We start from the raw sequence: 26,316 nt of genomic DNA, 5'->3' as shown, positions 1-26,316 counted from the left end.
AATACTGTTTTGCTGAAGGCAATAACAAAATCTTCAAAGGAAAACATACATCCTACTTACCACATGATTATCTGAACTATTCTCATTGTGGCCTCATTCAGTGCATTGAAAAAGTCCACCAGTACTTGTCCCTTTTCTCCCATTTTCCCAATAACAACTCCAAATACGATACAAAAGACTATCAAGCCAAGCACATTGATGCCATCAGAGTACATTCCGACTACTTTGTATTCCTTTGTTTTGTTCTGTTGATTGACAGAGGAGGAAAAAGGTTACCAAATTGAAATAATGTTGTTGAAAAGATGGTTTGAAAGCTTTATTCTTGTCTGGGAGATAATAGTATCTTAAATCTTTTTCTTTCTTTCTTGGCTTGGTGATATCCTGGGCCATAATTTGATATGTTCTTATTTACATAGTGTTTCTGACATACATAAATAGAATAGAGGTATATAAAAAACAAAATTAAGAAGACTCAGTCTTGTAGACTGGTTCCTCTTCCCTTTATGATTAATGACCATATTTCCACCCAGAATCTCACTAGAGATTCTATTCCTTCCTATGCTATATTTAGTGTAATACAAAAGTGATAACCTTACCTCTGAAGTCTCTGTTGGCATTACAGCTGTAACAGGATTTTCTGTAGGAATACTGCCATTTTTGTCTGCTTCACTTGTAATGATTACTTCACGTTTGGTTTTATACTGAAAGGTAAGAAAACACATATATTGCAAATTAAGGAAAAGGTGAACTGAAAAGGAAAGATTAGAAGAAGAAGAACTGGTTTTTATACCCCACTTTTCTCTACTGTAAGCAGTCTCAAAATGGCTTACAATAGTCTTCTCCTCCACACACAACAGGCACCTTGTGAAGTAGGTAGGGCTGAGAGAGTTTTGAGAGAACTGTGAGTAGCCCAAGGTCACCCAGTAGGCTTCATGTGGAGGAGTGGGGAATCAAACCTGGTTCTCCAAATTAGAGTCTGCCACTCTTAACCACTACGCCACACTGGCTTTCATTTTAAAAGCAATTTTTAGGATGCAAAACGAGGCCAGAAATCTTATGCATACTATTCATGATTGCAACAAGCTAGTAACAAGTGACAAAACAATTGTTAATCCATTACTTTAAAAAATCACAAAAAATAGACTATGATCACAAATGGTTACTGCAGTCCTAAGAACACAGATGGTTACTGCAATTTTGAGTATAAGCCCCATTGAATAAAATGGGACTTTTCAGTAAACATCTTTAGGATTGCTCTCTAATAATCTTTCTTCTGTCATAGCAACAGTAATGCTTTTCTTTACAGATGGATAACACTATCCTTAACTAGCTTAGAGAGTCGGCTGTCTGACAACAGACGGGACTTTAGTTTCAGTGGAAAAATCACCATGAAGAAACAAGTGGCCGGGACTCAGCTGTGCTGCTGGTTGCGGCCAAGGGCCGAGGTTCCACTCAGGAAATGGAGCTGGCTGGGCTGCATGGCTCGTCACCACTTCCGCCTGGCTGACTGTATGGCAGGGTGTTTTTTCTGCCCACCTCCCCTTTTGCTTTGGCGTATAGCTGGCCATGGGGGTGGATTGCCATGCAGTTGGATGACGGAGGGGGCAATGCAATCGCTGAAGACGTCACCCTGCCTCCAAGGCCTATTTAAGGCCTCATCACCCAGCCACCTGGCCTTGCTTTCAGGTGCAGCAGACCTGCCCACCCCCTTTACTTAATCATTAGTTGTTGTTTCTTTGTCACAGCTTAAACAGTTTTTGGCATTGGGCCAGATCAAATTTGGGGATGGTGGCCAGTGTGCCTCTCTCCCTCCTTTTTGGAGACCCCCATAAGGGGACTTGGGGTGGAGTCCTAATGCAGATGCCCAGTTCAGGGGCTGTCATGTGGCTCCACTCCCAGGTGGCGAAGGGACCACTTAGAGATTTATATCCTAGTGGAACCACTGGTTCGCCACTCCAGTTGTCCCCCAATGCTCGGGTTGGGGATCGTTTCATTGCGTGACACGGTGGTCAGCTGATGCCTGGATCTGTGCCCCATGCCTTGCCAATGCTCCATCTGCTGTATCAATACATCTGTGGCGGTTGTTAACCCATTTTCTGTGTGCTTGCGTTATTTCTTGCCTCATTTCCTTCACGGAACCGCTCCTGCCCTTAGGACCGCAAGCATGGAACCATTTGTCAAGAAGTTGAGGTCCCTCAATTTCTTGGATTGTATTATCTCTTTTGGGTTCAGACCTAGAAGCCTATGAATTCTGTGTTGTTGGGATTTTAGACCAACAAAATAAGTTTCCTTTTGAAAACTGCTTCTGTAGAGGGAGAAGGTAAGCCTCAGCTGGTGCTTGTTAAAGCCTTCTCTCCCCTTTCTGGAATGCAAGGTCGTGCATTGCCATAGTAACTAATCGGTCAGCCATCATGACGATGTTCAGGTGCTGGGGGTTCTGCAGACTTCATCGCCTGAACACCTCTTAGTTAGTCAGCATTTCTGACCAAGCGATTAATTAACAGCTAATTGCTTTCGTTTTCTCAATTGGCTTCTATGAGCTCATCCTTTTGAGAAAACGGATATAAGGACAAACCAGCCCTAAGCAAACCATGCACGCTTTGGGGTACAGCAGGCGACCTGTGCTGGCGGCATCACAACCCATTTGATTTTGGCCCTTGAGGGGGAAACTCTGGTCAAACTGACCTGCTTGGAGAAACCTTTGGACAATCTTTTGAAACTCTTGAATGCTGGAAGCATCTTTGGAACTTGGTAACTATAAATCTGATGCAAGAAACCTTTGCCAATCCTTTTGAACCAAAAAGGCTTTTGAATGCATTAGTTAGCTATGCTAAATAGTTTATTATTTTCTTGCTTGAAACTTCATGACTTTTTCTTTCCTGTAAACCAGCATAACTTTGATAAATAAATTGCTAGCCTTTAAATGGACTGTGTCTTTTGATTTTGGGATTCCAAGCCTAAATTCTAAGTGTCTTGTTTGAGTGTAAAAACCACCTACCAAAAGAACCTAAGACATTTTGGGAGTGTAATCTTTCCCTGGCAGGCCTCTACCTTGCAGGGTAAGTGTTGCACTTAACTTTTGGAGCTTGGCTGGAGGTACCCTGGACTCCTTGCCTGGAGGCTCACCCTTTGGACCCCAGGGTTGGTGGCAGCTACTGATTAAACTTGGGGGGAAAGCCTGGAGTTTAATGTTTTGTCCCTTTTGGGAAACGTTTGACTAAACCAAAGCAGCTCCAGCTGGTGGAGGCTGGTTGGAGCTCTTTGACACCATTAACTTCTGTATTACTTCCCTTTGTTCTCCTTAATTCTGTCTTTCTCTATCATAACACAGGCAACCACTATTCTAATGCTTATGCCTAATTATGGAGGCTGCAAAGAATCCTTTCTCTGCCTTTATCTTTTTGTTGGCTAAATAGATGAGGTTTGGGGCTTGGCAGAAGCCCGGCTAAGTAATAGGGGGTGAGCCAGGGCAGAGCCCTGCACTCCCCAACTATGTGGCCCTCTGTCCATCCCCCACTGATGCAAAGGTAAGAACCGGCTGGCCCCCTGGCCTCTGAGGCGTGCCCCCCCCCATGCCATCCAGATCATGCTGCTGGCGTCAGCCACCCAAGGTGGCTGACTCTTGCTCGCTTGGCAGGTAAACTGATGAGGCCTCATGGATTCTAATTCAATGTTGAGGCAGATGTATCTAAAATACATGTCTTTGCAGCTAGAAAAGGGGACTTATTGGCTAGGGCAGAGGTGGGAAACCTTTTTTCCGCCAAGGGCCATTTGGATATTTATAACATCATTTGCGGGCCATACAAAATTATCAACTTAAAAATTAGCCAACCAATCCCCAAGCAGGCAGCTGCCCTGATGGACCGCCCCCCCCCACGGGCAAGCAGGCAGGCATCCAACCAGTGGCACACTCACCCACCTGGTAGCACAGGATGGTCTGTTGCACCAGCTGGGTGCCAACAGACCATCCACCTTGAATAGAGGCTATTCCGCCTTGAAGAGAGGCTATTCCTGTCCGCGGGAGGGGGCGGATCGCCAGTCTTCAATCCTTCTGAGCGAGAGATCTGCCAGGACCCACCAAGGGCCAGACCAAATGATTTTGCGGGCCTGAAACGGCCCCCGGGCCTGACGTTCCCCACCCCTGGGCTAGGGCCTTTAGCTTTCAATTTTAATGTCACCCCTGAGTGTATATTAGCTGTAGCTTTGGTTCTAATTTTTTTCTGAAGCAATGGCCACTGGGAAAAGAAGCTGACTATTTGAGCATGTGCTCAGCAATGAGCAACTCTTAGTTTAATGAGACTTTATTTATGTTAAAATATCAGTTCATTCCACAGTACTCTTATGCAAAATATAATCTTGTATCCTACAGCATACAAATCACATAATACTTTCTAAATATGTTAATAAAAACCCTAATTGAACCTACCTGTTGAAAACAGGCCTGAACAAGATTTTCTGGGAACATATTCCTGTAAAAGGATTTAAAGATATCACAGTGTAACAATGCAAACCATATTCAGAAAACACTTCATCATGTTGGAAATGATTATTCTCTACATATTTCTCTGAATACATTCTATAAAGTTTTTTTTTTAAAAAAGACCAAGGTTTACAGTGCAATCTAAAGCACAGTTACACCCTTCTAACAGAGCAATCCTGAAGTGGGGGACAAACCGGCTCAGGAGCCGGCATGACTCCTGCGCCAGCGTAAGTGCCACTTGTGCCAGCTAAACTGGCATGGACACCAGTGCAGGGCCACTCACACTGTGTGGGGGAGTGGCGAAGCAGCACCATGCTCAGGTGTCGGTGCTGTGGCTGCGACAGTATTTCCCCAGCACAAGGGCTTGTGCTGGCATCAAGAGGGGAATTTCTGAGGGCATTCCCTTTTGCCCTGGGAATGCCCCCTTTAGCTGGCAAAAAGGCAGGCATAGTCCAGTGAAACGCTATGGAGCAGTTTCATGGGTTTTTTCAAAAATAGCATTTTTAACTTATTTTTGGCGGCTGGCAAAACTGTGCCGTCCCCAACCCAACTACCCCCCCCCCATTCAGGATTGGGCTGCGTGAACTCTTCTTCTGGATCCAATCCTTAGTGTTTTTCTCTCTTGGGTGGGACATAGCATACATGATATAAATATATTGTATTTTATTGTATTGAAGTTGCTTCACCCACATATTAGTGTGCTGAAAGTCCAGAACTTTGCAACATTTTTATTTGATGTTTTAATGACAACATCATTTTGCAAGAGCAAGCAAAAAGTAAAAAGCTAACTTCCTTTTTGGAAAACAATGAGGATGTAAGGCAGAAAAAAAGCTAATAAATTACAGCTGTTGTCCTCTCTATGTTCATAGAATCATAGAGTTGACCACTAGGGTCCTCTAGTCCAACCCCCTGCACAATGCAGGAAATTCACAACTAACCCCCCACACCCCCAGTGACCCTTACTCCTTGCCCAGAAGATGGCCAAGATGCCCTCCCTCTCATGATCTGCCTAAGGTCATAGAATCAGCATTGCTGACAGATAGCCATCTAGCCTCTGCTTAAAAACCTAGAGAAGGAGAGCTTACCACCTTCCTAGGAAGCCTTTTCTACCAAGGAACTGCTCTAACTGTTAGAAAATTCTTCATAATGTCTAGACGGAAACTTTTGATTTAATTTCAACCTGTTGGTTCTGGTCCGACCTTCCGGGGCAACAGAAAACAACTCAGCACCATCCTCTACATGACAGCCCTTCAAGTACTTGAAGATGGTTATCATATCCCCTCTCAGTCTTCTCCCTCCCGGCTAAACATACCCAGCTCCTTCAGCCTTTCCTCATAGGACTTGGTCTCCAGACCCCTCACCATCTTTGTTGCCCTCATCTGGACACATTCCAGCTTGTCTACATCCTTCTTAAATTCCTGTGCCCCAAACTGAACACACAACTCTAGGTGAGGTCTAACCAGAGCAGAGTAAAGCGATATCATCACTTCACATGATCTGGCACTATACGTCTGTTGATATAGCCCAAGATCGCATTTGCCTTTTTAGCTACTGCATCACACTGCTGACTCATGTTCAGTGTTTGGTCTACTAAGACCCCAAGATCCTTTTCGCACACACTACTGCTAAGACAAGTCTCCCCCATCCTATAATTATGCGTTTGATTTTTCCTACCTAAATGCAGAATTTTACATTTATCTCTGTTGAAATGCATTTTATTAGTTTTAGACCAATTCTCCAGCCTGTCAAGATCATCCTGTATCCTGGCTCTGTCTTCTACTGCATTTGCTACCCCTTCCAATTTAGTATCATCTGCAAATTTAATAAGCATCCCCTCTATTCCTTCATCCAAATCCTTTATAAAGTTTTTGAACAACACAGGGCCAGGGACAGATCCCTGAGGCACTCCACTAGTTATTCCTCTCTAAGTGGAAGAGGAACCATTAACAAGCACTCTTTGGGTACGTTCTGTCAACCAGTTACAGATCCACCTAACAGTAATAGGATCTAAATCACATTTTTCCAATTTGTCGACAAAAATATTATGGGGAACCTTATCAAAAGCCTTACTGAAATCAAGATAAACTATGTCTACTGTATTCCCCTGATCCAGCAAGGTAGTAACTTTCTCAGAAAAGGAGATAAGATTAGTTTGACATGACTTGTTCTTGAGAAACGCATGCTGGCTCTTAGTAATCAGAGCCATTCTTTCTAAATACTCCAGGACTGACTGTTTCATAATTTGTTTGAAAACTTTTCCCAGCATAGAAGTCAAGCTGATGAGTCAGTAGTTACCCAGATCCTCCTTTTCCCCCTTTTTGAAGATGGGGACAACATTTGCCCACCTCCAATCTTCTGGTACCTCATCTGTTCTCCAAGAATTCTCAAAAATAATGGACAGAGGCTCAGAAATTACATCTGCAAATTCTTTAAATATCCTTGGAGGCAATTCTTCTGGCCCTGAGGACAGTGTTTCGTTTAAAGAAACTAGTATTTGTGCACTACTCCAATGCCAATCCTCAGCTGCAAATCCCTTCCCTCATCATGTGTTCTGTTTATGCCATGTCAAGCACTGTTTCCCTCGCAAGAAAAGACTGAGGAAAAGTAGGAATTGAGCAGCTCTGCCCTCTCTTCATCTCCTGTTACGATTTCATTTTCCGGTCCCTGCAATGGGCTTATCATGTCCTTGTTCTTATTTTTACTCTGTACATAGGAAAAGAACCCTTTTTTTTATTGTGTTCAGCATCTCTCACTAGCCTTCAGTATTTCATTTTTAAAACCTCCCAACCTTCTTGAACTCCCTTCTCCTTATTTAAGTATTTTCTCAAGGAACATCTACTGAACCATTCTGCACTGCTATGTATATACTATCCACATACTGTCTAAAGTTCTACAGCACAGTGCATTTGATCTGCCAAGTACTTCTGCACTGGTACATAACATAAAATTGGGACCCTAGCATTTACTGTGCAATCTTTGTAAGCAACAGAACTTCAAAGACTCACCTAATCAAGTCTAACATGGCATCCACCGTAGATACCTCAGGTGTGCTTCCCATTCTATCAATTTCTTCAGCATTTTGGGACACTCCTGGTTTGATGGTCACAACAAGTACGATCCCTGCAATTGAGAAAAATCCTGTATTTTGAATGGGGGAAATCTTGCAGAAAGCCATGTCTGTTGTGTGGAAAATGGCAGGCCAGGTGCACACCTTCCTTAGAATCAGAGTCTGCCTCTTCCAGGTTTGGTGGCAGTTCATTATCCTCTGAAATGATCACATTATGTCCTGTATGGGAGAAGGTAGTGCCTGGTGTTGAATCGGAACTGCCAATGGATAGGGTGAATAATAGGGCTATTGATTCGGTAAAAACCAAAGTGGAAAAATACCGAATAAATGCAAATTCGGTAAATTTCTGGTTCGGGTTTACTGAGTCCACAAAATCCGGGAGGTTGTCAAAGCTGAATTTGCCATTCCCAAATATCCGGCTTTTTTAGCAACATCTTTTCACGGCTCCTGCGGGGGCATTTGTGCAGATAGAGGTCCCAAATTTTCAGGGTAGCTAGAAGGGACTCTCCTTGCAAGAACCCCCAAGTTTGGTAAAGATTGGGTCAGGGGTCCGGAGGTGTGGGGTCTGGAAGGGGTCACCCCCATCTTCCTCCATTTAAAAGCAATTAGTGGCTATAGGCAGATTTCTTTAGCGCAATCTATCACAATGGCGCAGCCGGGCTTTAAATGGGGGGGGGGGTTTCACCCGGAGATACAATGTATCTCCTCCATTCTTAATGGAGGAAGTTATTTCCTGTGTTTTTGTAAGGAGAAAGCTCTCCTTGGTGCAAACTATTTTGCCTGGACAGCTGAACAAGGGGGAGGGAGGGGGGCATTTAACTCCAAGATAGTGGCTAGCCCTGAGAGAAGAGTGTTCTTTGGCCAATCACAGAAGCTGGATTCTTTTCTGTGTTTTGGCCAAAGGCTATACTACCTAGTCTGGCTGTTGCTCACACACAGAGAGAGTTTGTTCTGGTGCAAAAACCTTGGCTTTTGCTCCTGCTGCCTCATCCTGAGCGGACCTCGTGGATTACAGGCTGCTTCATTGGATTATTTCCTGCCTGCTAACTGGAGAAGACATCCAACAGTTTGCCTATCATTTTACTTTACTTGGGGCTTTATTTCTAAACTTGATTCCTGTGTCTGGCTGTGTGTGTGAGTGTGTGTGTGTGGGGGGAGCCACTGGCTTTCTGCTGGTGGTGAATCTCTGGCTTCAATCTCTCAGGCTGCAGAGTTTGCGGGGGGGCTTCTGCTGTGGTTGGCTTGGTTGGCTCCAAGCAAGGCTGAGTTAAGGTCACAAACAAACTCACACAGCTGCATTGATCGAGTGTGCTTTGCCAGTGGTTAATTTGGGTTCCTAAAGTGTTGCCTTGCCTTACCTGTGTGATTTCTGCCTGTGGGGGGATTCAGTTCACCAGCCTCCAGGCAGTGATTCACCGGTGTGACATCAGGCCACTGAATTGGAGGGGGGGCTTCTGTTGTGGTTGGCTGGCTCCAAGCAAGGCTGAGTTTGGCTCACAAACTCACACAGCTGCTTTGATTAGGTGTGTACTTTGGCGGGGGCACCTCCAGCTACCTGGCATCGTGTGGCTGGACGTGGGTTTTGCGGGGCGCGTGCCGCCACTGCCAGAGCGTGCCTGGGTGCTGCTGTGTCCAGCCTCCACTCAACGCATAGTGTAGGTTTGGTAGGGGAGGGCAAAAGGGCCCCCACTTTTTATTTTGTTGTAGTGTTTAGGGTTTTTTAAGAGTCTCAGCTCCATAGACTTCTCCATGTGGTTTTTCGTGCCAGTTGTTCTGTTTGTAGGTAGGTAGCATAGTTGTGATATTGTCTGGTATTGTGGTTGTGTAGAGGAGGGGTTGCGTTAGTTGTTAGGGAAGAAGAATTTAAGGCAACGGGCTTTTTTGTTTGCAAAGCTCCGGGGGGGGGCATTTTTGTGGGTAGAGGTCCCAAACTTTCAGGGTAGCTTAAAGGGACTCCCTCTTCTCCATAGGAATGCATTCAAAACCATTTGTATTGGTTTGAATGGAGAAAGGGGGTTGCCCCCTTCCAGACTCCATAACTTCAGCATCCTTGACCCAATCTTCACCAAACTTGGGGGTTCTTGCAAGGAGAGTCCCTTTCTACTACCCTGAAAATTTGGGATCTCTACGTGCCCCCACAGGAGCTTTGCAAAAAAGGGCCATTGCTTTTCAATTGTGAGAAAAACAAGTTGTCAGCTTAATTGCACTGACCTAGATTCCACGCTAGGTGTGAAGGAGGAAGTGCTCCAAATGAGTTTTTCTCACAATTAAAAAGCAATGGGCTTTTTTTTGCAAAGCTCCTGGAGGGGCATTTTTGCAGGTAGAGGTCCCAAATTTTCAGGGTAGCAGGAAGGGACTCTCCTTGTAAGAACCCCCAAGTTTGGTAAAGATTGGGTCTGGGGGTCCGGGGTTATGGGGTCTGGAAGAGGCGTCCCCTTTCTCCATTCAAACGGTTTTGAATACATTCCAATGGGGGAATGGGGGTGCCCCCTTCCAGACCCCATAACTCTGGACCCCCAGACCCAATCTTAACCAAACGTGGGAGTTCTTGCAAGGAGAGTCCCTTCCTGCTACCCTGAAAATTTGGGACCTCTACCTTTAAAAATGCCCAAAGCTACGGAAAGCTGTGAATGGGTTTAAATGGGTTTAAATGGCCAAATTATTCAGGAATCCTGAATTTAAAGCTGAATTCCCACATATACCGGTATAGGGGAATTTGGCATTCAGGTTTCCCCAAATAAAAAAAGGTCATTTAAACCCAAATCTGAATTTTCCTGATTTTTTTCCCAACAGCCCTAGTGAATAAGATATTTTATTAAATATTATCGTTGTCCATAGTAGACATACTGTTGAGCTATCCTTGCCATGTTCGGTCATCCCAAAACTCAGCTTTCCATTCAGAATATTATCTTACCACACTACTTCAAAAAAGCAAAACACTTTCTAAAAATAAAATTTTGCTATACATTGTATATAGAAATACCAGTGACAACTGGCCCAATCTTGTTCCTACACAGGTTGATACTCAACTCTTATAAATGTCCAGCAGGCATTATTATTCTCATGACATAATCCCACAGAGAGGCATTTGATTGTGTATCAAAAGAAATCTTACATGTATATGAAATTGTACACGGGGAATGAAACATGAAGCAGAAGAACACTTGCCCATGCATATGGCCCTCTAGGTACAATATGGAGGAGAATGGCAGTTTGTTCTTATTTTCCAAGAAACTGGGCTTGGTGGCATTTAAGGATTATAAACATTACAGGATTGCAAATTACCTAGGATTACAGCTATAATTGTAGTAAAGAAGTAGTATACGACTGCTCGCAAGCCAATCTTTCCAGAAACACTAGAATCCAGTGCAGCAACACCTATGGAGATTACCAAAAATAAAATAAAAAAGAATTAGAAACTAGAACATTTATAAACAAATTCAGTGTATCCTTCATCTTCGTGTCATGAGAACTGTGTTTTCTGGATCACACATGAAGGTCTATCTTGTACAACATTCTAATTTCTAGTACCCATCAGCTAGGTTCCTCAAGAATCCCCAAGCAGGATATGCCAATATCTGATAATGAAAGATATATAGATCCTCAACATGGAGACTCCCTTTAATTATAGTTGCTAACTATTCCATACCAAAAAAGCAAACCATGGTGTAGTGGTTAGAGTGCTAGACTAGGATCTGGGAAACCTAGGTTCAAATCCCCACTCTGCCATGGCAGCTTGCTTGGGCCAGTCACTTTCTCTCATCCTAATCTACCTTCTTCAGAGGATTGCTGTTGTGAGGATAAAATGGAAGAGAGGAGAATGATATATATATATTTGGGTCCCCATTGGAGAGTAAAACAGCATATAAATGAAGTAAATAAAATATAATTATGTCTAATAGCAAAATGCCCTGACTTGAATGAACATGTATCCAGGTACTTCAGTCTGCTTTTAAAAAATGCTAATATTTTAACTGAGAAAAAAAAATAGATGAAGCTGTTCTGTTAGAACTGCTGAATTTCTTAAGGCTCTTAATGTTCAAGTTGATGTAGTTTAATATACATGATTACATTATATGCCAATTACCTGTATTTATGGTTAGATCTTGTGCTAATATTTCAATTATTTTCCAATAGGTAATGCTCTTCCAACAGATAACCTCTTCCAATGTACACTCCCAATGTACACTCCTTGGACTTCTTTTTATGGAACAGTAGCTTCATGCTGAAGCACAGGAAATCAATCCCGCCCAAAGATCTAGTGCTGCAAGGGAATCTTGGCACCCTATCATGCTGCTGCTAGGAGTTGTTCTTTACCATTCTCTGGTACAGGTGTTGCTTTTATTTGGCTGCACTGGAATTTAATTCACAGCCCTGCAGATCATGCCCATACAAAAGGGAAAATGTGCTACTACAGTTGGGACATATGTCCCCATTCTTCTAGGTAGCCCAACTGACTTTACCACTTGTCACAATATCCCACCCTGTGCACATCTGTGTTACTTTTCAAGGTTCCTTTGGGGAAAAATGTACTAGGATATTATATAAGGATGGTGGAGAGGAGCTTGTCCTGACCCTGCCTCAAAAGATTAATGTAGGTACCCCTGTACAGCTAGGAGAAAGTTGTCTGTTCAGGAGCCCTGGTGGTTTCTCCTGTACTACTGACAGGTCTCCATGCAAAGGTGTAAATCCCACTCTGTATTATAACTGTCTGCTTCAACATCCTTGCCTTAAATAGTTCAGCATTTTTAAAAGCCCCACTATAGTTCCAGGACTTAATCTGATAGAATTTGCTACGTACGATCCCTAAAACAATATTTTAATTAAGCATGGCTCAATTCTAGACCATGTAAGCTAACAATGAAGGAAATTGTGCCTTTAAACATGTGAGGAGTTCATTCCCTTTGCTGAGTGACCTCGGTTGGTCCCTCACAACATGAGAGTATGGCACATGCCTTCCAAGGTGTGTCTTTCAGACAGACTTGAACTTCACCACCTCTTTTTTTAGAATTTAGCCACTGCTGCCATCTGAAAGTCATCACTGAATGTAAATCAAGAGATCTCCCTCATCCCTTTTTAGAGCTTTCAGCAAGGCCAGAACAAGTCACACAGCTATTAGAGGGAGACTGACAGATTCCATTTCTTCTTTTATTCCATTTAGCCCACACAATAAATTGGTCATTAAACAGAATCAGCAAACGCCTGGCCTGTTTAACTGCCTCTGCCAACACTGCTATATTTGATGATCATGGCATAAATCCTTTCTTTACAGTGATTGATTTCATACTGTATACTTGGCCTGTTCCCAGGACAGACAATGGGTTGTTGTTCTGCTTGCATGAGATACAGACAGCAAAGACAAAAGTCTTGTCTTCAACCAACTGAATCACTTTCTTTGTCACATAGTGTGGCTAGTCTTTTACCAAGCACAAACACTGAAATAAGTTCTTTTGAAACTGGACATTGGACTAAAGTCTGTTTCACACAATTACCTCAGTTTGGCAAAGGAGGCTGATTTTTTAAAATGCTGGTTACAGTATGAAATTTTTGGTAGAGTTACATGGCCAATTTGCTACACATAGGGAGCAAGCCTAAGCAGGTCTACTAGAAGAAAGGGGCTTACTCCCAGGAAAGTGTCCTTAGGGCTGCAGCTCAGCTTCCAAAGCATGGCCTCTTCCTAACAAAGCCAATGATCACAGCATTTAAGACACGTTGATGGTCATATTATAACTTAGATGATGTTACTCATATACCAGACTGCATTACACCTCAACAGCCACAAAATGTCAGTATGATGAGAATGGACTGTGATCCAGGACATTGCCCAGACAATGGTCTTTGATGACCAGTACTGGCGTCCAAAACTGGCTTGCACTTGTTGTATCACTTATCAAGTTGCAGCATGGTCATAAAACTTCAGAATGGTAACAGGAGTAGAATTATTGTTTTTGTGCTTGCCAGTGAAGTGACATGACTATCCTCTGTGTATGCTGAATGATACCCACCATTCGAATTGGACTCAGGATATCACCACTTCCCCAGATATGTTTATTGCAAAGGGCAACTAATTAAAATCTGCACAGTATCTGGACCATCACTTATTTTCCTATTTTATTTCCTAACTGATGGCTGGGGGAACAAAAGGGAGTATTGCAAAGGAGAAAGGCATTGCAAGAGGGAGCTATATAAAAGTAAATACATTTAAAAATTGTATCAAGCACTAATCCCCTACAGCACCTTTTACTAAGCCAGTTTCAGCAGTCTGTAAAAGCTTCCCAGGATCATTTTGAAGTTATCACAGATTTCACTTCAAAATCAAAATCAAAATTTTATAAAGCGCAATGTTAACTTTGTTTAGCTATGTTTCAGCTCTTAATGGTCACAGCTTCCTCAAAACTTTTCATTTCTACTGATTTCATTAAGATATATCCAACCATAAGTAATACATTTTTTGGGAGAGCAGATAATACAAGGGAGATTTTATATACCGTATATACTCGGGTATAAGCCGAGTTTTTCAGCCCAAAAAAAGGGCTGAAAAAGCCGGCCTCGGCTTATACGCGGGTCAATACGGTAGAGGGGGGAGGGAGGGAGGAGGAGGGAGGGAGGAGGGAGGAGGGAACTTACCGCCGCCGCCGCCGCTGAGCCCGCGTTGTTTCCTGCCGCCGGGAGCGGCCTCCTGCAGCTGCGCGGAGGCTGCCCCGGCCCCCGCCCTGCCGCGCCGCCGCTTCCTGGGGCCGGGAGTGGCCTCCTGCGGCGGCGCAGAGGCTGCCCAGGCCCCCGCCCGGCCGCGCCGCCGCTTCCTGGGGCCGGGGGCGGCCTCCTGCGGCGGCGCAGAGGCTGCCCCAGCCCCCGCCCGGCCGCGCCGCCGCTTCCTGGGGCCGGGAGCGGCCTCCTGCGGCGGCGCAGAGGCTGCCCCGGCTCCTGCCCGGCCGCGCCGCCGCTTCCTGGGTCCTGGGGCGGCCTCCTGCGGCTGTGCAGAGGCTGCCTGGCCCCCACCCAGCCGCGCCGCCGCTTCCTGGGGCTGGAAGCGGCCTCCTGCAACTGCAGGGAGGCTGCTCCAGCCCCTGCCGGGTGCACCACCGCTGCCACCAGGGCCGCACCGCTTGCTCCCGGGAGCCCGTCAGGTAAGTCTGCGGGGGGGGGGGGAGGGGTTATAAGCCGACCCTTGGCTTATACGCGGGTGCCTAATTTTTCCCCATTTTTGGGGAGAAATTAGGCACCTCGGCTTATACGCGGGTCGGCTTATACACGGGTATATACGGTATGCATGAGTACTATTTTTGTGCCCTGTCCTGGATAGCCAAGGCTAACTCGATGTTGTCAGATGTGGGAAGCTAAGCAGGATCATTTTGAAGTTATCACAGATTTCACTTCAAAATCAAAATCAAAATTTTATAAAGCGCAATGTTAACTTTGTTTAGCTATGTTTCAGCTCTTAATGGTCACAGCTTCCTCAAAACTTTTCATTTCTACTGATTTCATTAAGATATATCCAACCATAAGTAATACATTTTTTGGGAGAGCAGATAATACAAGGGAGATTTTATATACCGTATATACTCGCGTATAAGCCGAGTTTTTCAGCCCAAAAAAAGGGCTGAAAAAGCCGGCCTCGGCTTATACGCGGGTCAATACGGTAGAGGGGGGAGGGAGGGAGGAGGAGGGAGGGAGGAGGGAACTTACCACCGCCGCCGCCGCTGAGCCCGCGTTGTTTCCTGCCGCCGGGAGCGGCCTCCTGCAGCTGCGCGGAGGCTGCCCCGGCCCCCGCCCTGCCGCGCCGCTTCCTGGGGCCGGGAGTGGCCTCCTGCGGCGGCGCAGAGGCTGCCCAGGCCCCCGCCTGGCCGCGCCGCCGCTTCCTGGGCCGCACCGCTTGCTCCCGGGAGCCCGTCAGGTAAGTCTGCGGGGGGGGGGAGGGGTTATAAGCCGACCCTCGGCTTATACGCGGGTGCCTAATTTTTCCCCATTTTTGGGGAGAAATTAGGCACCTCGGCTTATACGCGGGTCGGCTTATACACGGGTATATACGGTATGCATGAGTACTATTTTTGTGCCCTGTCCTGGATAGCCAAGGCTAACTCGATGTTGTCAGATGTGGGAAGCTAAGCAGGGTCACCCCTGGTTTGTACTTGGAAGCCCATAGTCACAATGCAGAGGCAGACAATGGCAAACCACCTCTGAACATCTCTTGCTATGACTTGATGGCTAAATTTATTTATATACGTGTGTGTGTGTGTGTGTGTGTACTGATTTGTAATCGTCTGTGGTCAGACTTCTTAGAAAAATAAAATGAATTTATTTAAAACTGCAATAATTTTAATTAGAAAAATAAAAATTAATTCTCATGCAGTCTTTAAATTGGATTCTTCCATGATGAAAGGAAACCCTGCCATAAGATGGAAGGGCGTATATAAACCACATCACATTTAATGTGATTTTACACATTACAAGGCAGCAGTGATGGAGATTGTATGTGTGACTTGTAACCTCCCCCTACTCCCATGATGACACTCAAAGTTCTACATAGGGTTTCCAACCTCCAGGTAGTTGTAAACACAGTACAAATCACACCAAGAGGCGAAGCAGCTCCAATGGACTCGGAGAGAAAGCGAGCTCCAAATAACAAATGGAAAACCTGGACTGGATTTCCTTCGTAGCGCTAAACACCAAAACTGTGCCAGCGTAATAAAGATCAAAGTTCAACAAATTAAGCCGCAGTTGGAAATTAAATTACTTCATCCCGAGATGGGAGACCGGTAAGACCCATTTCGCCGTGGCTCTACATGCTTTTCAGCGTCTGAGATAGATATTCATCTCTTGCTACCTTTCACTTCCCCGATGGACAAAGCCACGGCGAAATGGGTCTTATCGGTCTCCCATCTCGGGATGAAGTAATTTAATTTCCAACTGCGGCTTAATTTGATGAACTTTGATCTTTATTAAGCTGGCACAGTTTTGGTGTTTAGCACTATGAAGGAAATCCAGTCTGGGTTTTCCATTTGTTTTTTTGGAGCTCGCTTTCTCTCCGAGTCCATTGGAGCCGCTTTGCCTCTTGATTTGTACTGTGTTTAAACCTCCAGGTAGTAGCTGGAGATCTCCCACTATTACAACAGATTTTCAGCTTATAGAGATCAATATATCTGGAGAAAATGGGCACTTTGGCAATTGGGCTCTATGGCATTGAAGACTCTCCCCTCTCCAAACCCCGCCCTCCTCAGGCTCCACCCAAAAAATCTCCAGGTATTTCCCAATCTGGAGTTGGCAACTGTAGTTCTATGTCAGTTTTGAATTTTTGGATCTTAGTGTGGTGTAGAGACATCGGTTGCCATTTCTCCATGCATGCCACTGATGCACCCTCTTTTCAGTGGAGCTTTCCTAATACAAATGAAGCTGCTCTTATTCTCAAGCCTGATGTTTGAAAACAATCAGAAAGAAGTTACAGAATTCTTTCTATCATTCTCTCTCCCCCGCCCTCAACTGCATTGAAAAAGACTTCACAAAAAAGAAAAAAGAAAGGTACAGGGACTAGGGAAGTGAAACCAAAGATTTGTTTACTATATAAGCCACCGAGAGCCTATGGGATAGATGATCAGTGGAAACACATTGCTTTATTAATTGGATAGTGCCTCAAGAATACCACAGACAACACGAAGAACACCTGCAGGCCAAGGAATTTTATAAGTTTCCAGTTAATAGGTCAGTAACATTGCCTTCAAGAGATATATACAATATATACAAGATGTGGAATGAGGTGATACTTGATCCCTTCTCTGCCTTATAATCTCTGTTTTATAATCTTTTCTTTTAAATGATGCTAGTTGGTCCCAAAACAGCTTATTTTAGTGGATCGCAGTTCCTGATATGACCATCTTCCAGATTTGGAAATTGTGTTTGCCACTATCCACTTCAAATATTCTAGTCAAAATCCACAATCCACTAAAATGAACAGGGGCTGTACAAGAGCATATAGATAATTTTTGAACAAATCCTTTTTCCCTACTGTCCATGCTGAAATACAAATCCCTGTTTTAGGTCAGTGTTCATTTATTTGATTAGCCTGAAAGTTAGTATGTGACAGCAAATGTGCATTTACATCTCTTTTACTTGCCTGGGCAGGAGTGTTGTAATATGGTACATAATGTTATGTAGTAAATAATTCTGAATTTGCAGATTGCTAGCTATATGTACATCCCTACCTAGACACCTCATTGTGCAAGCTATATTCTTCTTATATAGCAAAGCTGCAACTACAGTGAGCACAGTTACTGGTGTACGTGTGTAAAAATGCAGGAAGATTGTATATGCAAGTAAGACAACTATTGGTTGATGTTTTCCATTGCATTGGTTTGAAGTATGTAATCCACCTTGAGTCTATGTGAGAAAGGCAGAGTGTAAAGGAAGCAAACAAACTAATAAATAAATGTCCCAAATTCTCTTTACCATCTGGCAAAGAATTAGGGACATTGAGGAACAGATTATAAATGCAGGCTCCAATATGACATGTTCCCCCTGTTTTCAAGGATTGTCGACTTATACCCCCGGAGGAGCTCCTTACATTCAAAACATCACCAATCCCCTCCATTGTCGGGCTTTTATGCTCGCCAGACTGAATGTCTTCCCCTCGGCAGTTCTCTCCAGATTGTGGAGTGTGGCTGGAGTTAATCCACTCCCTAAGTCCTTTCAGCCTGGAAATGCCCCCTGACAGAGGCACAAAGTTGTGCCAAAATAAAACCCAGTGCTACCCATAGGTGCCCATTGAGCCAAAAAGACCCAAGTGCCCCCCCCCCCACTGCAGCAGCCAATGCATGGGGTCTGGGCCAGGAGAGCTGCCGGGAGAGGGAGCCTAAGCAATTGCCCCTACAATTGGTTGTCAGCTCATTCATTTGCTGGGCTCCCCCTTTGTGGGAGAGGGCAGAGCCCCACCAGGCTGAATGGAGTGGGTAACCTCACAATTCTTGAACTCATTCACTTACAGGGGCACACTCCTGTGGAGCAGCTGTCAAGGTGGATCCAGCATTTGCCATTGCTTCAGAGATGTACGTTGCACAGGTGAAGGTGTTTTGGATGGCACCAGCCTCTGCTGGGGGTTGGGGTGGGCGGCTGCACCAGAGTACCACCCCATGGGCTTTGCAGTGGACTCCCAGTGGAGGGATCAGTCATCTGTACAGATGAGTGGTTCCTTCCACGTCCTGAAGTGGCTGAATGCTCAGAAAGAATTCTGCTTCTGCAAATGTCCTTTGCCGGCAGAAATGAACCCATGAACTGATTAAGCAGAATATTTCCTGCTCACTCAAGGTGGGAATTCCTAGCTATGAAGACACTGTCACCCCATTCCCTTTACAGGAGAACAAAGCAAAAATAAAAGGCAGAACACAAAACTCTGGAGGAAGTCTTGGGAGGTTCCTCTCTTGGCCTCCAGGGTTGCCAAATGGTGACCGGCAATCCCATGTTCCTCTGGCTGAGGGGGGCATATGCTTGCACAGTTTCATGCAGCTGCAGTGGTCAGTGGCACAACTTGTGGCTTCCCTCCCTCATATCCTTGATCAGGGACCTGCAGCCAGGCTATGCCGATGGGTACTCATTAATGGCAAAGGAGCCCATAAAACAGTCTTCTCTGCATCTCCGACTGTTACTAGGGTTGTCATATCAATAAACCCGAACCAAAATTAAACCCATAATTAGCTGTTCCAGTAATTTTCGGGTTTCAGGTTTACTGAACATCAAAATCTGGGGATCTGCCCAAAGCCAAATAGGCTATTTGCCTTTGCTCAGATGCACGGTTCTGTGTTTTCTCCCATTTTTCTAACTTTTTTTCTGGTTTTGTTAGGGCCCCACAGTTGGGGCCCTTTTGAGGTAGGGGTCATATAATTGGAGCCAGCTTGGTCAGACCAAACTAGTCTGGAAGGGTCATTTTAAAAGACAGGGCTCACCCAGTCCCGTCCGGAGGGATATACCCTCCAACTAAAAAACAGCAGCTTCTACAGCTACTTATTGGGCTTTTGAAGAAGACCCTTCACCTGAACAGATGAGCAATCTCCTTCACAAGAGCTGCCTTGGTCATGACTTTGGCTGGCTCCGATATCACCCCTCCCTGCTCTGAAAACCTGCTCTGAAACTGAAGGTCACCGCAAGTAGAGGCTTTGCTTCCCCTCACCGTGACCATCTCTTGAAATCAGATTTTTGATTACCATAATAAAGGACTGTTCACAGGATGTCATTTGCCACCAAAAGAAATGTTTTCCATGCTTTATTTTTGTTGGATTTAAGCCGTTTCCCTCAGTTTGGAAGCTAATATGCATGGACATCCTGCTATGCGCCCCAGATACAAAGGGAGCCCCCAGACTTTGAGGCGCCAGCCTGTCAATTGGCTCTTTCTGCCAGTTCTCGGCCACACTGAACTTCTGAACCTGAAAACCAATGGACAGCTCAGCTCGCAAATGCCTGGAGGATGAGGATGACCCCTTTGCGGGCCCATAAAATTGGACCCCCTGTCCTAAAGTTCACCAAACTTCAGTGACTGTCTAAGGAGAGTCCCTTGCAGCCACACTGCAAATTTAGGGACTACCTCCAAAAATGCCCCCACAGGAGCTTTGAAAAAAATCCCCATAGACTATACTGGATCTTAGGCCTTGTTCAGGCCATACACAGGCATCCCTGATTGCACAGCATCTCTCCCAAACCTACTGCTGGCTTACAGGCATTGGTTGAGCTCTCATTTTTTATAGCTCTTTGCCAGGGCCATCCAAGCTATTTGTCATTTCACTTGCTAGTAGAGTCCAGGGGTAGGAGAGAAACAGGCAGAAATTTTGGCCTTATCCAGTTTCTCATCCTAAACTGCTAACTGGCACATTCAGGGTGAGGCAAAGGTTTTTTGCTTGTATAATATGTAAGGCAGGAAGGGCAACCATGCAACTTGAAGTCAGGGAAACCAAAGGATCAGAGGTTCATTCTTATGTTTTCCCTTACTCCCTTCCTCACAACATATGGAGCACACCTACTTTGCAGAAGGCTGTCTAAAGCCCATTTTTAAATGGAAAGGGTAAAAGTTTCTAGGCCCTGCATGAACACATGAACATCTATACACAAACACAAATTCATTTCAGCATTTTTTTGTCTAGCCCAGGATTATATAATCCCTCAGCAGGATAATATCCTCATCTCATTTTTTTCTGTTAACTGTCTCAACTGACTCTCAGCATTGGCCAGCTTTGGGATTTTCCACCTTTTGGTTATTTATGACATCATATTTTTCTGCATATTTGGGGAGACCTCTGAGTAGAGACAGCTTACCTTGTCTGTGGCTGGTCTGTTTTTGATGCTTTCGGAGCTTGTTTATTGTTAGCTATAGCAATTACTTTAAGGAACTTCCTGAAAGACTTATTAATAGAATTTAGTTCTATTATCTAGCACTTATTTTCAAAATATTTATGACTGTATCCTGGATCACTGGAATCCATCAATGAACTTATACTGAAATGTACACTGAAGGGATGGGTGAACAATTATAGCTTTCCAACCTTTTCATGCTCATTAAATCTGCAGTTTCATTTCTTAATCATCTTTATTCTTTATACTAAATGAGAAGGCAAAACTTCACTGGTTGTGAAGCTTGCTGGCATCAGTTTTCTAAAGCTAGTGCATAACCCCATTCACTGAGTGATTATCAAAGACCAGCTTAAGCCAATTCCTGCTGATTTTTGTGGGGAATATATCAAGGTCTTGGCATGGCAGGTAGCCTTAACTCTATGAAAACAATGTGAGCACAACATTTTAAACTGGAATTGTACTTTTTTTTTTTTAAGGAAAGAAAAGAGATACACAAAATTTGGTTTAGGGCTACTTTGAAAATCACTCAGAAAATGTTGTGTGTGTGTGTGTGTGTGTGAAGTGCCGTCAAGTCGCAGCCAACTTATGGCGACCTCTGGTGGGGTTTTCATGGCAAGAGACTAACAGAGGTGGTTTGCCAGTGCCTTCCTCTGCCCAGCAACCCTGGTATTCCTTGGTGGTCTCCCATCCAAATACTAACCAGGGCTGACCCTGCTTTGCTTCTGTGGGCCATCCAGGTCAGGAAATGTTACTCTAATATTTTATGAAACAAAAATCAACCTATCAACACACACATTTGGTGTCTTAAACAGAATTACTATGATCTGGGAGTAAATAATAAATGCTTAATTCTATAAATGAAACCATGTGGTATTTTTACCATGTAGGTTTTATTTATAGAATAAGCCAAAATGAAACATGATTACAATTTTTGTCTTACCTGTTATCATGCTTGATATAATTAATGGTAATATGATGAGCTTAAGCATTCTCATCAGAACCTCTCCTGGAAATGAAAAGTAATACTTGTCGAGACTGGAGAGTTTGCCATATTCTCGAACAGCAACTCCTAGTCCAATGCCTAAAATCAGAGAGAAATATAGAAGCAGATTTAGTATCAAGAAAGAGCAGGTAATAAAAGTTTTGAAGGAAATTTTAATTTTAGCATCAAATCAAATAATCATAGGACTTAAAACTTGTATTATTTCCAAAGTAGCATGATGACTGTGGGAAAAGATTTCCTCAGACCATGGAGGTAGCTAATCTTACTCTTATAGGTAGTTAGAACAGCTCCTTTCTGTTACAGCCCTCCCACTGGAGCATACTCAATAGGATTGCCAAGCTCCAGGTACTAGCTTGAGGTCTCCTCCTATTACAATTGATCTTCAGCCGATAAAGGTCAATTCACCTGGAGAAAATAGCCGCTTTAGCAATTGGACTCTATAGCATTGAAGTCCCTCCCCTCCCCAAACCCCTCCTCCTCAGGCTCTGCCCGAAAAACAACCCACTGGTTGCGAAGAGGGACCTGGCAACCCTAATACTCAAAGTATTTCTCTAAGGAATGTGTAGTGAAATGTAATTGTAATTAAGAGGTTGAAACAGGGGAGGAGCAACTAAAAAAGAACAGGAAGTTAGTAGAAGTCCAAGGAAGAAAGAGAAGCGGGCACTAGGGAGGAACTGTTGACCTTTCCTTTGTGTTATAAAAGTTCAATAAAGAGCTTGTTATACCAATAACTGAAGTCTCCGGCATTAATAAAACATGTTGTCAGAAGTCTGAACCCTCAATGCAACAGAGCTACAATGGCAAAGTTTTCCCCACCAGAAACCTTTGATTTTAGAAGTCCTGCTGGGTGGCCTGACTGGAAACAATGCTTCTCTCGCTACAGTATTGTGGCAAAACTGAATGTGGAAGCCAGGAAAATCCAGGTATGCTCCCTAATCTATGCAATGGGCCCACAAGCTGAGCAGATCTTTACCTCCTTTGCTTTCACTTAGGGTTGCCAGGTCCCTCTTCGCCACCAGCGGGAGGTTTTTGGGGCAAAGCCTGAGGAGGGTGGAGTTTGGAGAGGAGAGGGACTTCAATGCCATGGAGAGGGACTTCAGTGCCATAGATAGGGTTGCCATGTTCCCGGTAGTGGCGGGCAAACTCCCGCCATTAGTCATCTCTGCCCACTGAAGAAAAGGTTCAGACGGGAGAAAAAACCAGGGATGCTCTATAATTTCCCCTCCATAGTCTCTATGGTATGACCACAGAGACTATGGAGGCCAACACAGAGCATTGCTGCCTTAAAAATGTCCGCATGTGGCCAGGCTCCACTGTTGGTCCGCTAGTTGCTAGAGGAGGAGGTAGGTTGCTCCTCTTCACTCGAATCTGCCTCCCTACCCACTTTTGTTGGTACGCCTCCCTCCCCGTCCTTTTCACCACAGCCAGCAACTTCCATCTGGCTGCTGCCTTATGGCTCTTCCCAGGTGCCTCTACCTCCACCTCATTTTTTCCCATCCAGCCTGGGCTAGGGAGAGGCAGGAGCTGCCCTCTGCTCCTCCTATACAAGAGCCAGATTCTGCCTTTGGCTGGCTGGGGAAACACTGCTCTTCTGTGCTGAGCTGGCTACCCGGTGCTTGCCTCCACTGACAAGCATCTCTTTGCAGGTGCCTCTCCCCCTCACTCTCTTCCTCCAGTCCTGGGGAAGATGAGTTGCTGGCATAGCTCTTGGCTGGCCAGGGCCAAGCTGCATTTTGGGGAGGGGCTGTGACTCAGTGGTAGAGCATCTGCTTGGCATGCCGAAGGTCCCAAGTTCAATCCCCGGCATATCCAGTTAAAGGGACTAGGCAAATAGGTGATGTGAAAGACCTCTGCCTGAGACCCTGGAGAGCCACTGCCGGTGTGAGTAGACAATACTGACTTTGATGGAACAAGGGTCTGATTCAGTATAAGGCAGCTTCATGTGTTCATTTAATTTGGCACTAGCTGACATAACTAGCCAAGTACCCTTTGGATTCCTTCTGGGGCCCATGCCCATCACTATCACCCTCTTTAACCCCCCAGCCCTGGTCTGGATGATCCTGCCTCAGTGCCCAGGGGAGATGAGTCAATGCCCCTGAGGGAGTGCAAAAAATATATGCACCTCCCAGCATGCATCTTAACACCTGGCACAGCACATACTACACCAAGACTTTACATCACAAACCAGCCACTAGCTTTGTTTTCTTTTCCTTTCCTCTTTTTTGGGAGGGGGGTAACATCTAGCCTGAAGAATTCTGGAGAACTCAAACGTTTGCCCTCTATTATGTGACACTTGGTTGGTCCTAGTAGTAGATATTCTGTATTCTGTGGATGCTCTGTGCCAATGTACGGCTGTAATCCAAAAAAGGGATATATCATTTGCCCTTTTTCTAGGAGGATGGATCATAAATGGGGGTGTGCATGGTATGACAGCCATGCTGTTGGGTGCCTTGCCTCCTCCCCCTCTTTCTCTTATGAGCAGAATCCTGGCAACAAGAGCCAGGTGTTGCCCTTGGCCATGGCCAAGCTGGTCTCTGGGAAATCTTTCACCACCTCTAGCTGCTGCTTCACTCCCTCTTGGGGCCTGCTTCAACCAAACTGGGTTGGCCTGTCTGAGTGCCCAAGAAAGCATGGCTTTTTTCAGTGGGCACCACTTGAAATAAATGACCAGAAAGCTAATATGAAATGACCAGAAGCTAATACGAGGTTTTTATTTCTCTTGACAGCTGTGATATCAGGGACATCGAACAACTGCATAGAAGCGATCTGAAGCTGAGGCTATCAAGCGAGTTCATTTCCGAGTTAAGATTCTGTGATTCCATGATTTTAAGCATAGCCTGATTCTTAGCTATTCTATTACATGAAAGTAACTAGAGCTGCTTATTATGGTTCTCTGTTTGAAGGATTTGGTGGTATATACAAACATTTGATCACTTACTCCTCTATTCCACCAAATGTTTAAGGGAAAGGCCAAGGTTGTTGTGAATTATATCCTTTATAAGGAGCTGCTAAAGCAGCATATGAGTATGGGATGTAGGGAGAGTTGGTTCTTTTGTGGATTATTGGCAGAACTTGAAAATATTAAATTGTGGCACAGTAATAATACTATTAGACTAGGATGTGAGAGACTCAGTTTCAAATCCTAACTCTGGCATGGAAGCTCACGGGGTGACCTAGTGCCAGTTGCCCTCTCTCAACCTCACCTACTTCACAGGGTGGTTGTTGTGAAGATAAAATTGAGAAGAGGAAAACTATGGAAGCCCCTTTGGGACCCCGTTAGGGAGAAAGGTGAGGTATACAGGAAGTAAATAAATAAAATCCTCTGCATCTGATGTGGAGGCAGGCAATGGCAAATCATCTCTGGAAGTCTCTTGCATTGAAAATCCTATGGGGTTGCCATAAATCAGCTGTGACTTGACAGCAAAACACACAAACACGTCTCTGTGTGATCAAAGAGCTACTGACTGTATCCGTAGGCTACTATCTGTATGGAATGAGAGACTATCTGTGATCACTGGGTTTTTAAAATTTAAATGAGGAAAAAGTGACCCCACAGGAAGTGGTTCTGGAAGTGAAATCACAGGAATAGGTGGGTTGAGGTTGCCCTGGGAGTGACATCACTTGACCTTTGACCTGGAAGTGACACCACAGGATGTGACCTCACAACATGACACCACATTCTTGATAAGCACCGCCCCAAAAATCTCCAGGTATTTCCCAAATTGGACCTGGCAACTCTAGCCATAGAGTCCAATTGCCAAAGTGGCCATTTTCTCCAGGTGAACTGATCTCTATTGGCTGGAGATCAGTTGTAATAGTAGGAGATCTCCAGCTATTTGCTGGAGGTTGGCAACCCTACTTTCACTCCTGATGGGGACGACTATAGTCTTGTCTTGGGGAAATTTGATGGCTATTTTGTGCCCAAATGGAACCTCATTCATGGGAAGGTCTGCTTTCATCAGAGAAAACAGAAGCGAGAGGAGTCTGCTGAGACCTACATATGATAGCTGCAAAAGAAAGAAGAGGCCTGTGATTTTGGTGGCTGCAAAAGCGAAACAATTCAGGATCAATTAGTAGTGGGCATTTAGACAAAGACCTATCCCAGCAACTACAACTGAAATGTGACCTCACCTTAGAAGGGGCAATACAAATGATCAGGAATTCAGAACTGATCAAGGAGCAAGTCCATGACCAAGGAGCATTCGCAAGGCTTCAGGAAATATCTCAGAAAATGTGGTGTCCCAAGTACTCTAGTTGGATGGAGACAGGCTTACAACCTTCCCAGAAATGCCCCACTAAATCTCACAAGCAATCTCCCTGTTCTCCACAACAGGCCCCTAAGTGCACGCACTGTGGAAAGAGGCATGCTCAGAAAGCTGTGTGTCCAGCAAAGACTGCTGAGTGCGACAAATGCAAAAGGACAGCAGTCTTTGCTGGACA

At 44.7% G+C, this 26,316-nt stretch overlaps 1 protein-coding gene across 1 annotated transcript in view; it reads right to left on the bottom strand.

Annotated features, from left to right (window-relative positions):
- LOC130492912 (excitatory amino acid transporter 3) overlaps positions 1 to 26,316 on the bottom strand; it is a 64,105-nt gene that overhangs the window by 13,733 nt on the left and 24,056 nt on the right. Inside the window, exons 2-7 of the mRNA XM_056866686.1 lie at positions 21,814 to 21,954; positions 10,833 to 10,925; positions 7,486 to 7,600; positions 4,427 to 4,469; positions 597 to 701; positions 61 to 245 (exon numbers count right to left, since the gene is read on the bottom strand). Coding sequence (XP_056722664.1) covers positions 61 to 245; positions 597 to 701; positions 4,427 to 4,469; positions 7,486 to 7,600; positions 10,833 to 10,925; positions 21,814 to 21,954 — 682 coding nt within the window. The remainder of the gene's footprint in view (positions 1 to 60; positions 246 to 596; positions 702 to 4,426; positions 4,470 to 7,485; positions 7,601 to 10,832; positions 10,926 to 21,813; positions 21,955 to 26,316) is intronic.

The sequence above is a fragment of the Euleptes europaea genome, unplaced genomic scaffold (genome assembly GCF_029931775.1).
Source record: "Euleptes europaea isolate rEulEur1 unplaced genomic scaffold, rEulEur1.hap1 H_2, whole genome shotgun sequence".
Taxonomy (NCBI): Eukaryota; Metazoa; Chordata; class Lepidosauria; order Squamata; family Sphaerodactylidae; genus Euleptes; species Euleptes europaea.
The sequence above is the reverse complement of the archived record's forward strand: the minus strand, read 5'-3'. Positions and strand labels throughout refer to the sequence as shown.